The sequence below is a fragment of the Myxine glutinosa genome, chromosome 7 (genome assembly GCF_964187855.1).
Source record: "Myxine glutinosa chromosome 7, kmMyxGlut1.1, whole genome shotgun sequence".
Taxonomy (NCBI): domain Eukaryota; kingdom Metazoa; phylum Chordata; class Myxini; order Myxiniformes; family Myxinidae; genus Myxine; species Myxine glutinosa.
This window is the reverse complement of record NC_136267.1, coordinates 52,585,763-52,600,157: the sequence shown is the minus strand read 5'-3', so window position 1 is coordinate 52,600,157 and position 14,395 is coordinate 52,585,763. Positions and strand designations below refer to the sequence as shown.

General features: G+C 41.8%; 1 protein-coding gene across 4 annotated transcripts in view; it reads right to left on the bottom strand.

Annotated features, from left to right (window-relative positions):
* Positions 1-14,395, bottom strand: part of CERS1 (ceramide synthase 1) — a 132,874-nt gene that overhangs the window by 62,897 nt on the left and 55,582 nt on the right. For all 4 annotated transcript variants that reach the window (XM_078781726.1, XM_068122324.2, XM_078781725.1 and 1 more), the window contains one exon: positions 4,691-4,850. In XM_078781726.1, coding sequence (XP_078637852.1) covers positions 4,691-4,850 — 160 coding nt within the window. The remainder of the gene's footprint in view (positions 1-4,690; positions 4,851-14,395) is intronic.

The window sequence follows — 14,395 nt, the reverse complement described above, 5'->3', positions numbered from 1 at the left end:
AGAAAAGTGTTATTTTATCAACCTGCCAATCACTGCCCATTTATGACCGAGTCAGCAATACATGGAACCACCTTTAGAGGGCTTTTTTCGGGCACCGTGGTCCCCTTTTTGAAGCAATGTTTCACGGCCGGATGCCCTTCCTGCCGCCAACCCTGTTAGTCACCTCTTGCGACACACAGGGAATTACCAGTGAACTGGTACTCAATTTTCCGACCTCGGAAGGATGACAGGCTCAGTCAACCCCCCTGGTGTTAATTCAGCGATCGACCGGGATTCAAACCCAGGATCCTGGGATCCCAAGCCGGCACCGTAACCGCTAAGCCAACACCAGGCTAGAGTCAGCAATACATGGCCATACTAAATGATGTTGCCCCAGATACAGCTGCCTCTTGCAGAGGGCAAAGATTTGCCACCTGATGCTGTTCGCTGCACTTTGATCTGCCCTTGTCGACGGGGCTCGTGCTCCACCCGCCGCTCCCCATTCCATCTCTGTGGCACTGCACGTTTGAGGCTTCATTATTCCGGTTCTGAGAGTGAAGAGAAGCCCGCTTGCAATGCACGTATGCAATTTCCAACATTGGCCTCACACTCTCGCTTCCTGTGCCAAATTATGTCACATTAGCTCATTGCTAGGGGAAACCCTCCAGCCAAATGAGAAACTGCACCTTTGTGCTCATTGCATCAGGCCTTTCGTCAATTTTTTCTCCTTCTCTGTGGACAACGAGATGTCAGAGCTATCGATTATTTTCTATTACAGTTATCACCTCTCCTGTTCTTTCCTTCCTTTTTTTCCCCCATCCACTACTTCAATGTTGATTGATTTGACTGTACGTGTTGTATCGCTGCTTCAGCAATCATTTTAAAACATGTCGTTTCCTTTACTTGTTTTTTTTTTTTAACCATCTGCAAATCACCGTTGGCAGACACTTATATTCAGCCTCAATACACATCCATGTTACATTTTCCATTACATTTGCTGAAAAAGGTGTTCCAATGCATAAGTGTTCTGCAGGATTTAAATCCAATTCCCCTTTGCCACAAAGATATCGAATATCGGTAGCACACTTCCAATCGAGGTGTCTATTCTGGGTTTGATTCCAGAAATGAATATAAACTGTCAGATTGGTACTTCACAAGTTGGGGATTGCATCGCTGAGTGCGCTATCCCAGCCACTAATAGCATATGTATAGCACATCTAATATAATAATATAATAATATAATCTAATATAATATAATAATGTAATAATAATATCATATAATAGCATATCTAAACTAATAGCATAGCATATGGGACACCCGGCTTAAATTTCTGCTCAAGTCGTTTTTTTCTTATTTCAGATGTCAATTTAATTTCCTGATGCTGATTTGCACAAATCCCAAAAAAATCTATATTTATATAGCGAAGGTCCCTATAATATCACTGGATGAATGTTGTGCGATTGCTTATTTCATTTGATTATAGAAACATTCATAGCTGTGTATATGAAGCCTGCATAGGCACAAACTCGTTATGGCTATCTATTAATTACATATGCAAATTTGGTGGCATTTCTGAGGTCACCCTCTCCATATGCCCCATATATTTTTATATATTTTATCCCATTGCTACTATATTAAACTGGAATGGTAAGTATACAAGAGTGGCTTCTCTCATCACTGATTACTCAATGACATTAGGCAGGTGCTTCTCTTATTCTGTATATGATTGCTACACTCTGCTGCACCAACACAACTGCTTTGAGATCATGTTTCCAAAACCACTGCTTACATAGTTGTGAAGATCCACATTTAAATATGAGTACACCATTAACTATCGTGTAGCCATCCAGCAGGTCTATTCACATGAGTCGGTGGTGTCTTCATTTTGGAATTTTGATATTGGGGACAAAATTCTATACTTTCAGTAAAATTTCCGTCATCCCAACTATACTCGTTAAACGGTGCGACTGATGCCCATTTGCACTTTACAAGTTTTCTGTTTTCTGTTACATAATTGTCCTTTATCAATGCATTTCTCAGACATTTTCCAGGAGACGTTTAGCCGCATGTTCAATATGCTTGTACTCTAGGGTGTTTCATATTATAGGTTTAAAATTAAAATATGACATTTTTGTTGACTTTGCTCATGCCCTCATTCCTATTTATATGCAAAGGTTGTCTGCCAATTTTGAGAAAGATCAGGTAATATTTAGAGGTTGCACAGTCTGCGCACTTTTGAAATTTTACTCCAGTTCATTTAAGAAAAAGAAGAAGATTTATTTGCAAAATAAAAATTAATAAGACATCGAAAGAATTGTAAAACATTGAACATAACACAATGAAATGAATATAAGCAGTGTGTGAAATGCAGTGTGTGTGCAATGTGCGTGCAATGCAATAAGCAGTGCAGACTATAAGTGTGCAACCTCTAAATATTATTCAATTTGTCTAAAATTTGGCATACGGGTCACTTAGATGAATAGAACCAAGGGGACGAGAAAAGTGACACGAAAATAGCAACTTCGGAGAATTGAAACACCCTATTGTACTCCTTTCTTGACATTCAAAAATATCCCATGGGCCATGAGGAAATATTGCACACGTTGTAGTGTGCACTCACATGTTCCAACATCGTCATGGTCAATTCCCATTTCCCATCAGACAAGTTTGCAGGCGCATTATATATACTGTAATAATTAATCCATCAGACCACACTGTATTGACCTTCATCGGCCTTCCCCCCCAAAAAAAATCCCCAATGATTTCTGCTGAGATATGACAGAAATCTGATGAGAATTCTATTACACATCATGAGAAATATTCTGCTCGGGAAAACCTTTCTGGAAAGAATGCTTGCTGTTTTATAAAAATCGCACCCAAAGCGGTTCAGTTTGGCATTTTTAATATGAAATAGGCAAAGCCTAGAAATTAACGAAACCCATTAGAATTACCCTTCAGAACTTTTTAGAACCCTTTATAATTACCCTTTAGTACCCCCTTAGAATTACCCTGCAACATCTGTATCATTAGTGCAACATCAATTGTAAGAAAATTGCAACATCAGCATCATTAGCCTTACTAGTGAGGTACCCGTGATACGCACGGGTGGGAGGCCAGAAGCAAACGGACAATGCAGAAACGGCGAATGCTAAAGCATGAAACCAATTAATTCCACATTCCTGTAGCACCTTCAGTCACACGTCAGACATGGACAGCAAGTTCGTGAAGGTACCAGCAGCTAATTTCTAATGACGTGAAGGTACCAGCAGTACCAGCTAATTCCGGTCCCCTTGTGTTTTATACCTCTCCCTCACCCCCCCCCCCCTCCCCCTCCCACGCCTCCTGCCCCCAAGCCCTCTCCCTCCCACACTTCTCCCTGCTCTCAAATGTTGTGGTTGTGTGCTTCCCCTTCTCTCCCCATCTTGTCTTCCGCTCCCTCTTTTTGTATATTTTGTTTGTCTGGTTTGTTTTGTTTGTTTGTTTGTGAAATAAATGTTAGCTCTTTCACGAGCCTCGATTCAGTATACAAAAAAAAAAAGAAAAGAAAAAAAAAGCAGTAGTTCTACCACTGAGGACAACCAGGATGATCCAGCTAGTGACCGTGTGCAGGGCGAAAGCGGGACAGTGGCCAGGGCCGCCACAGTGCAGACAACTACTTCCGGCAAAACTTTAATAACGTTTCAAGACAGCCGTTTCCTTAAATTCGGAGACTGGCTGAAATATGATGCCGATCAAACAAAATGTATTGTTCACTGTGTAGATCGGAAAAGTTAGTCAACAGTCTAAGTCAAAGTACAAATAATTTCAAAACGACTGCAATAACCCGACATATATCGTCATCTGATCACCAACGAGCGATTGCAGCACCACTGGCGAGAAGAAATCTTCAACTCACGGTTGAAGGGGCTAAATCAAAAGAAGAGGAAAGTATTTTGACGTGTCTGAAAGTGGTATATTGGATGTCGAAGGAAGCAATTCCCCAGTCTAAGTATAACAGCTTGCTGACCTTGTCGTCAGAGCTTAATACCCCAAATCTGGAGAATTAAAAAGTGAACAAACATGTGACATATGCGAGTTATAAATCAGCCTGTGGTTTTCTGGATGCCATTTCCACAACAATTGACAAATCCTCAGTCAGTGTTATTAATTATTCAATCAGTATCATTAAATGTGATCAAATGTGCTAATTCATGGCAACTTATGTGTTAAACTTATCTGTGGAATGGTTAATCGTTTACGCAATAAAAGCCACAGGGAGTGAGATTGTCTATTTGAATACAGAAAGAAACACACAAGTCTTTGTTTTCTTGACCATATTTATTTTTAATTAACACCCCGAGAATAATGAGATTTGACGAGCGCGAGTAAAATTTTATCTCAAAACAATTTTGTTTTGTTTATCAAAACAATTTCTTTTTTTGAATCAAAACAATTTCTTTTTTTGAAAACAAAACAAACTCAAAACAATTTTTTATCTCAAAACAATCCCATCGTGTTTGGAAAAAAAATCTGATTGTTTTGTACACAGGGAGATTTTCCCCCATTGCGAAAATCCTCCAGGATAATCCCTGCAATATAATTCCCATCACACGAAAGAATGGTGCATTGTGGAGCCGTGGCTGCCTGTTCCCTGTGGCATCACTTTTGCAAACACAAGCTAAAATATACAGCTGGCAAAATTGAAAAAGAGGTCAGAATGGAATTGGTTACCGTGAAAAACTGACTGTGGATCATGGAAGAAATTGTAGTTTCCATTGAAGAGCAGGTAACAAGTGTAGATCCATGCCACCGTGTAGAAAAATAATTTCCAGACGCTCTCAGGGAACTTTGCACCATCCCGAGGGAGCAGCTCCAACCACAAAGCAAAGGGCTGTGTTCCCAGGCACAGGAAAAGAGGGGCTCGCAGTGAACAAACCTTACATAGACAACTGTCTTGTCTTCCAGAAAAAATGCAATATCTTGATAGCAAAAACCAAAATATTCAGAATAAAAAGGAGTAGTTAAACTGGCATAAGTCATACTTAAGGCATTATAACCAGGACTGAGGTGGTTGTACAGGGGATGCGGAGGTGGGGAAAGAGGGTTGGGGACATCTTGACCCAACAGTGGCAACTTTCACTTACTCTAAAGTATTTTCTAAGATGTATTACATTAACTTCAGTCATCAAGGGAACAATGCTGACAGTGATATATAATAAAGACGATATATATATATATATAGAACCACCACTTCCACATCTTCAGATGCATATGGGCTGCCGAAGCAGTTTTTCCTTGGCTATTGGGCACAATCCCGGATGGGTCACTACTCCGACGCAGGATACTCAAATGGCTCATTCTTCCCAGTAAGCTGGTACGCAATCTGCCAATCTTGGAACGATGACAGGCTGAGTCAACCAACCTGGTGTTACTTTAACAACATGGCAGGAGCTCAAACTCAGGACCTTAAGATCTTAAGCCAGCCACCTTAACTGTTACACTAAACACCAAGTTTTTTTTTTAACATGTATACAAGGTGTTCATAAAGTCCTTGTGAAACTTTAAAAACTTCTGATGTACATATGATAGAAGGAAACTCTAAATGGCATATGAAAGCATAATTGATAACGTTTTGTACATACAGTATTAATGTGTTTTGTTGTTGTTAAATCTACAGTTCCCCTGGTTTTTTGACGATTTGACAACCGGTGAAGCAACTTCTGCGTTAGTGGTAAAGTCAACCACCACAATTGCCGCATTTGGGGGGCAGAAAACCTCAGGAAGTGTGGGAATATGAAAGAATATCATCAAAATCAATGCCTGGTGCACTCTCAGGAAGTCACGAACCATTGATCCTTCATTTTTTGAAGAAGCAACAGTCAAAGGAAATGTTGCAGAATTTCTTGATGCCTGAACGAAGACGATTAGATATTTCAGATATCACTTCCTTCCATACAACATGGTGTCCCTGCCACTATGTTTTGAATGTGCGACAGTTCTTGAATGACGTCTTCCCAGACAAGTGGATCGAAAGATGTGGACCAATACACGACTTTCAAAATGACGTAATCCGCCCCAGATTGCTCGGTGCACATTCGCAGAAACCCCACGTGACGAAGTGGATCAGGGTGACCGATGTGTATCACTTCTGCCAGATAAGGATTGTCGAATTGAATGGCATTTAAAGAAGCCAAAATACTTGGAAACGTACTTGCGAGAAAGGGGGTTACTTCTGGACAACAAACACATTTGGAAAACGTTATTATCAACTCATCCTAAAAGTTGATAACTAGCAGTCCGTATGGCAAAAACTCCCGATAATGTGGGCCTGTGAAAAAGTCTGAAGGTTCGTAGACGGGCTCATTCTAACCAAACCTTTAGGCTTCTTAACACCGATGGGAAGGACATATCTGGGGCTTGTCGATGCACAGGGTAAGTTTACAATGATGTTATTTACAATTTAAAATCATGTTTGAGTGGGGCTTTAGGGGGGGGCAGGGTGGAATGGGAGCTGTATAACCTAAAGTGTCGTTATAAACATAGGCTAACCCCTGCTCTAGGAGGGAAAATGGCCTTAAAATGCCTGTTGTTGTCATTATAACATAAACATACATTTTTTTGTATAGGTCCAGGGCCACAAGAGAAATTATACTCGTATTTGCATATATTGGTGAAAGGAGAAGCACCCGTTCATGTGTGTGTGTGTGTCTTTGGTTGGTATCTCCAAATGTGGGTTTCAGAAGGTGGAACAGAGCCCTCCCAGGTCTCGATGTATCCACCTTTGTGCATGTGTGTGTATATGTGTGAGTGTGTGTATGTATATGTGTGTGTGTGTGTGTGTGTGTGTGTGTGTGTGTTATAACCACGGCCGCCATTAGCAAATTGTATTAACAGGAAATGTTACGAACCTAACGCCTCTCATCCATGGGTATTTCTCGTGTTCCTATATTTACGTGAGTCCGATTTGCATTCAGGAACATAACAATGAACCATTTTGAAATTGCCATTTTATCATCAAAATACTGAAAATTATGTTTAAAAGACTATTTGAGTTACAGAATTTGTGCTGGTAACGGTAGGTTAAAAGTGCCTGGCGAGCCCAATCGAGTCAGTGTAAAAAAACACACACACACACACACACACACACACACACACACACACACACACACACACACACACACACACACACACACACACACACACACACACACACACACACCATTTCGAGAAGTCCCATATTGCTTGCAGGCCGTTTTGTTCACCTGATCTGTACAAACTGGAACACATTTTATGGGGCTATGTTAAAACTTGTTGAAGAGTAATTCATTGGTGGAACACCAGCGCAGTCATCTTCGGAGCCGTCAATCACCCCTTTTAGGATGAGCACACCTGAAATAACACGATTATCAAGATGACTTTGGGAAAAATAGTCACTTTGACTTGTTGTAGAATATCTCTTTGGCTGGAACAATAATCTGAAATTAAACTATACTCAAAACTATACTCTGAGGTTTCTGGACTTCAGACCAGATTTTGGTGGGTTAAACCGGTTTTCTGAGCTCTCAACCGTCCCACTTCCCATAGAGCATATTTCTGGTGTGGGCAATAATTCTGTTTGTCTGAAGGCCTTTGAGCTTCTGCATAGCCAGATGACATCGATCGTTTACTCATCAAAACCACATTCTTTGGATGAACATAGGACTGGGATCACAAATCGAATTCATGAAATTATTCAACAGCAATTGGAGAATGTTTTAAACGAGTTTGAAAATCAGATTGAACGATGTAATATATATGAAAGATGGTGGTAACGTTGAATCCTAAATCTGAACTGCATTGTGTAAAAACTTTACTTCTGCCACCGATGGTGGAAAGAGGTTATCTTTTCACCCCCGCCTGTTTGTCTGTGAGCACGATATCTCATAAAGGTTGTGGACTGATTCGGAAGAAACTTGATGGACATGTTCGGAATGTGAGAAGGACGAACGGATTCGATTTTGGTGAAGAAGATTTTGGTGAAGATCCGGATCTGGCTCTTGTGATTTTTAAAATTAACAAGTGATTCTGCACCTTTGGAAGCCTGGTATTGGCTTAACGGTTAAAGTTAACCTTAACTCAGGATCCTGAGTTTAGGCCTCTGTCTTCTGTTGAATTAACACCAGGTGGGTTGCTCAGCCTGTCATCCTTCCGAGATCGGCAAAATGAGTACCAGCTGACTGGGAAGAATGAGCCATTTGAGTGTCCTGCGTCGGAGTGGCGACCCATCCAGGACCGTGCGCAATAGCTTAGGAAATGTCTTCGGCAGCCCTCTGCATCTGAAGATTTTTTTGTTTAGTTCCAGGGCCACAAGATAAATGATACTAGTTTTTGCATATATTGGTGAAAGGAGAAGCACCCGTTCATGTGTCTGTGTCCAGTCAGAACGGTAAAATCTGTTGCATCTGAAGATGAAAAAAGGAGTGGTCATCTTATTCCTCCTCACCGGTGAAAGATGTGACCAAAAACGATAAATAGCAGGATATCTCAAAAAGTTGTGGATGGGTTATGAAAAAACTCGGTGGATGTGATGAGTAGGTGACAAGAACAAGCTGATTAGACTTTGGTGTGAAACAAGGACGAATATTCCAGATCCAGATATTATCTATCGGTGGGATACAAAATGGCTTAGTGGTTAGGGTGCCGGCTTGGGATCCGAGGATCCTGGGTTCGAATCCCGGTCGATCACTGAATTAACACCAGGGGGGTTGACTCAGCCTGTCATCCTTCCGAGGACGGCAAATTGAGTACCAGTTCACTGGTAATTCCCCGTGTCGCAAGAGGTGACCAACAGCGTTGGTGGCAGGAAGGGCATCCGGACATAAAACATTGCTTCAAAAAGGGGACCACGGTGCCCAAAAAAGGCCAACCCCTGCTCTTTGGGGAAAAATGGCCTCAAAAGGTGGATTCAGTGGGATACAAAACGTAAACTGTTCAGCCTGGCAGAGGTATGTTCTCGACCGAGTGTCGTTCTAATTAAATATGCTTTCATATATCATTTGCATTTACAGAATGCTTTATCATGTGTACATCCATTCTTTTTATTCCAAGGTTATTGGAATTTATAAACCCCGCTGTATATTCAACGATTAATGAAGCATGTATCCCAAAAACAACTCTTTTTAAGAACAGTTTTCTTGGTTAACCTGCAAGGGGCAACAGGTATGTGTTACTATAATTATGCCTCACAATGAATGAATGAATGAATGAATGATCGTTTAAGGCCATTTTCCCTGCTGGAGCAGGGGTTAGCCTTGCGGGCCCCATGACAATCATGGTTCCCTGTTTGAGGCAATGTTTTTATGGCCGGATGCTCCTTCCTGATGCCAACCCTTAGTCGCCTCTTAGGATGTGCAGGCATACGGTGTACCTATTCTAAATCGGGGTACACACCGTGATCATTCATCCCAGCAAGCTGGTACTCAATTTGCCGACCTCGGAACGATGACAGGCTGAGTCAACCCCCCTGGTGTTAATTCAGCGATCGACCGGGATTCGAACCCAGGATCCTGGGATCCCAAGCCAGCACCCTAACTGCGAAGCCAACACCAGACCTCACAAAAGGAAAAAAACAAATTTTGACTTTACGGAGGTACATTTTTGTGCAAGCTATATTACCTTACACAATAGGGCCAAAGGGCAGTGCGAATTGGCCATGGGATTTTGAAACGCTCAAAACAACAATCATTCACAAACAAATGTTTCAGACGATGTTTTTGTCTTTTAGGGAGTACAAATTGAATATGGAGATGGGAAAAGGTCAAAACAATATTAATGTTCTTATAACGACAACAAATCACATCTTACAAAGGCCGGCTGAACATGCACACCATATTAAATAATGCAACTGTTCACATCATATTTATCAAGGGAAATAAACGAATAGCAAATCGAGAAATGTGCAGTGAGGCTTTTGACACTCCAAAAAAACAACATGGTGGATTTTCTCCAAGTTTGTGAGACATTCGGGAGTGCAGAGTAGATAAAGAATGCTGACTTGGCAAATTACAATGAAGATCAAGGCCTCTCATTGCATATCGTTGGAATACGAGTGCATCTGTATTGGTAAGGGTTATACTGGCTGGTTTGCCATTGCCTTCCCACATTAGTTATGCTAGGAATTAGTAATTTGGTTATGGTGCCAGTGGCGATAGTTCGACTACTCTTCATGAAGCACACCGTAGTCCACCAACTAATGCTGGCAGACGAGACGCCCAGTTTAACATCCATTCGAGGGATGGCACACGTATTGTTAAGTCACCACAGTCACCTTAATTGGATACAAATGGTAAGAGTATCTTACCTGAGCTTGGTAGTTCAATTGGACCCTGACCGTGTCATACGAACGAGTTTGAAAATGATACGTGCTGTTTCCTCGGTTGACACTCAGCATTAACAGGATAGAGTACGGATAAACCCAGTGGCTTGGCATCCCATTATCTTACTATAATTCACCAAATGTCCGTCCGTCTGTCTGTCCGTCCGTCCGTCCGTCTGTCCGTCCGTCCGTCCGTCCGAAGGTACCGCAAAAACGGCTGAATCGATCGCAACGATATTTTGGGTGGGTAATCCTGGGATCTCTTGGAGTAAAATAGGGTATATTGTTTTTCCAATTTCAGCTTTGGCCTCCAGCATTTTCAGGTTTGGACTCCCGCATAACGTTATTTTCCTGGGTGCCGCACAAACGGCTGCACCAATCGCTGCACAGCTGCACCGATTGGACTCAGTGACCTCAGACAAAGACCTTTTATAAGGACATGGGTTGATTCCCTGCTTGAGAGAATGCCAACCCCCTCCCCGCCATCACGGTCGTCTCTCCAACTCACAATCCCACGAGATATGTGGAAAGGACGACCCAAAACCAATTATCTTCTTTTTGATTCGTATATGTACATCATTAAAAGTAAATAATGACCTCGGCCAAAGTTCAAACGACGTGAGTTTAATCTCTACATTAGAGAATTCCACATAGCTATTTGGGCGGTGAATACGCTAACAGATCGCTGTCTCCATCGATCTTGCCAAGGACGTAACACCTATCGACTCAAAATCCTTTTAACTGTTGACTTGGTAGTTTTTACAATGAAGGAAACATTAACAATGTTGTTAAAAGTTTATTTTGTGATTAATTTGTGATTGGAGTTATGTCGTTTGGATTGAAAAAAGAGATATCGAGTTCAAGTGAATGATGACATGACGTGATGGTTTCTACCTTATAAACGTGAATTCGCGGATCGCCATATGCAGATTCGCCACAGACCCACGATCGATGTTTCTATACTTGAACGTCCCCGTTTGTTTGCGAACGGGTACGTTTTTCATGAAAGTCCTTCACAAACTTGCTGTCCATATCTGACGTGCGACTGAAGGTGCTACAGAAATGTGGAATTTATTGGTTTCATGCTTTAGCATTTGCCGTATCTGCATTGCCTGTTTGCCTCTGGCCTACCACCCGTGCGAAGCACGGTTATCTCACTAGTGGGGGAGAAATTTCCCCTTAATTGCCGTGCTGACTGCGACGACAAAAGTGACGTCACAAGATGGCATCACCAACACCTCGAGTGGTCTGGGAAGTTACATCACTCTCCCCCCCACACCCCCCCCCCCAGGATCAATGGCCATCTGGCTGAAGTCAAGTCCTGTGTTGTCATATTTCTCTGTACAAGTATACTTTCCAAATACAGTGTACAGTCAGACTTGTACATAAAATTGGATGTGTCCCAATGTTCTTGTTAGTGGGAATTTATTGAAAAAAACAAACAAACAGAAAAGTACACCAAAGTGTACATCTATGCACTCCATATAAATAGTAATTAAGAGAGCCTAAAACATAAATGAGAATAAGAATAAAGACTGAGGAGGAAAGGGACCTAATGAGGAATAGTATATAGGCCTACACTCATAGAAATGATCCATTTTTGTTATGATGCATAGTATTCCAGGAAGTATCCACACCGCATTGTGCTTGGAACACTAAGTGTAAGAGGAAGGAAGGCAGAAGTAGAAAGGCGGGCTAAGAAGGGGAACAAACAAGGAGGCTTGATTCTTTAATCCATAATTCTACCGTTGGTACAGTGTGCAAATATTAATGCTTGTAATGAATCACTTTGTGTTTATGATTGCAATGTGCAAAAGTTAAAAACAAAAAACTAGAATGGTATACTCTGTGGAGCACATACCTCCAACAGACTGAACGGTTTACCTTTTGGATCCCAATGATCATCCTCGTCACGAACCCAAATCGAATAGGCTTGTTCTCGTCACCAACGCAACTTATGCACCAAGTTTCGTCCGAATCTGTCCATAACTTTTTGAGATATCGTGATATATATCGTTTTTGCCCCAATCACTTAATGGCGAGGAATCACTTTAAAAAACTAGAACAGCACTCGGTAGATAGAGAGCACACCTCCACCTGGTGAACAGTTTATGTTTTGTATTCCACTGATAGGTCGGATCTGGATTCGGACCTGAACCAAAATCTAATTGCTTGTTCTCGTCACCGAAACCAACTCGTCCACTAAGTTTTGTCATAATCCGTCCACAACTTTTTAAGATATCTTGTTCAAAGACAGACAAACAAACAAACAAACAGGGGTGAAAACATAACCTCCATCCACCTTTGGTGGCAGAGGTAACAATGGGAAACCGGTGGTGTAATGCTCTGGGCATCCACTTTGAGAATGGGAGGTCAGTGGTTCGCACCCGGACCGAACCATATCACAAACTTGATAAACAGCACGCTCTGCTTCCTTCCTTCATTGATGTTCGGCATTTTAAAAGGGTAGAGCACAGACAAACAGCCATAGGTTGGCAACCGCTGAGCAGGGTTGATTGGCCAAATGACCTCCCCCTCCATTGAAGTTCCTTGCACGTGAACTCGTATTGTTAAGTATACTGCTGTGAGTTTTCACTTACAATGTGCTAAATAATATACTTCATAGGGTTTTAAAAAATCATTCCTTGCAATGTCAAGATAATAGGCCTACATTTATGAGTTTATGGCATTATTGGTTCACGAGTTATCAAACAGAGTGACCACTATATTCGTCATGGGTGTGTGTGTGTCTGTCTGTCCGCAGCATAACTACCCGATGATATCATCCGATCTTGATGAAACCTGGGTGGGAGGTTGATATCATGATCTGGTTGTGTCCTGCCTGGAGTGGGCGTATTGCGCCCATTGTGGGCGGAGCCACGCCCAAAAGATGTCTTTTTAGGGGGTAATCGAGTTCAAGCTACATATTCTCCGAGGGAGTTGGTGAAATCTGGCAGGGGTTTCGGTATTTGGTTAGGCCAATGTCATGTGTCTAGCCCCACGGAGCTCGATTTTTCATTTTCGCCCCAAGGTCAAGGTCACAAGGTCATGAAATTTAGAAAAGTCGATTTTTGATGGTTTTATTACATTGTTCGCTTCCTGATAAGGTGAAATGTCGTACATGATCTTATATTATCACATACATCATGAAATGCAAGTTTTCAAACAAATTTCAGAATCTTTGACATTTAAAGGTCACAAAGGTCAAATTTTCAAAGTTGTCGGAATCGAACCGAATTTTCGGTATTGTGTAGCTAACTAGTCTCATAACAGATAATACCGCTCGCTCGTGAACCATCGTCATCTCCTGACTTGTTGAGGTTTAAATTGCCCAAATGACCAATATGTCGTTTTTGAACTGTTTTGTATTTCGCAGCGTGCAGGGGTCTAACACTACCAATTGCTTAGCACTCAGATACAAGGTGCAAAAGACATTCATCTGAAAGAATGTTTCTCAAAATGAGACTCTCAAAATAAAAATGAGACTATGAGGGCAAAAGATAAGAAAATAAAAGGTTTGTTGCACACAAGTTGCACTGAAAAAAAGCAGGTCAAGTTCCAAACAGGCAAGTCTCTCCAGGAAGCGACAAGCCTGGCCGGATATAGACCCAGTTAGCATTCCGCTTCACAAACCACAAGGTGGGCGAAATCTCGAGAGAGGGATACTTGGATATTTTCCGTTGAAAGGTAGAAATTTGGATGTAATAGTCAACGGGAAGGCTCGCCAGCTCAATCTTTGGATGGAATACACTCAGTGCTATTGAAGGCCTGTGAGCCAAAAACGCATCACCAGATTGATTACTTTCCCAAAGGGGGGCTGGCTTTGCCACAAGAGCTTATAAGGATTTCAGGATGATCGACAGTGCGAAGCGGTGTTGCAGCTGTAACTGCGTGTCGCAGCGGGTGGATATACCTTTCACAGACTCAAACTCTTTTACCATCATTTTTTTCCAGCCCCTTCTCAGAAACGTTGTTAACTGTGTCGTCCAACGGAGTGGTGCGCAGAGGTAGCGCACTTACCTTTGGGGATGTGTAGTCGGGGTTCTATACCTGGTCCGCAATATTTTGGGATTAATTGGGGC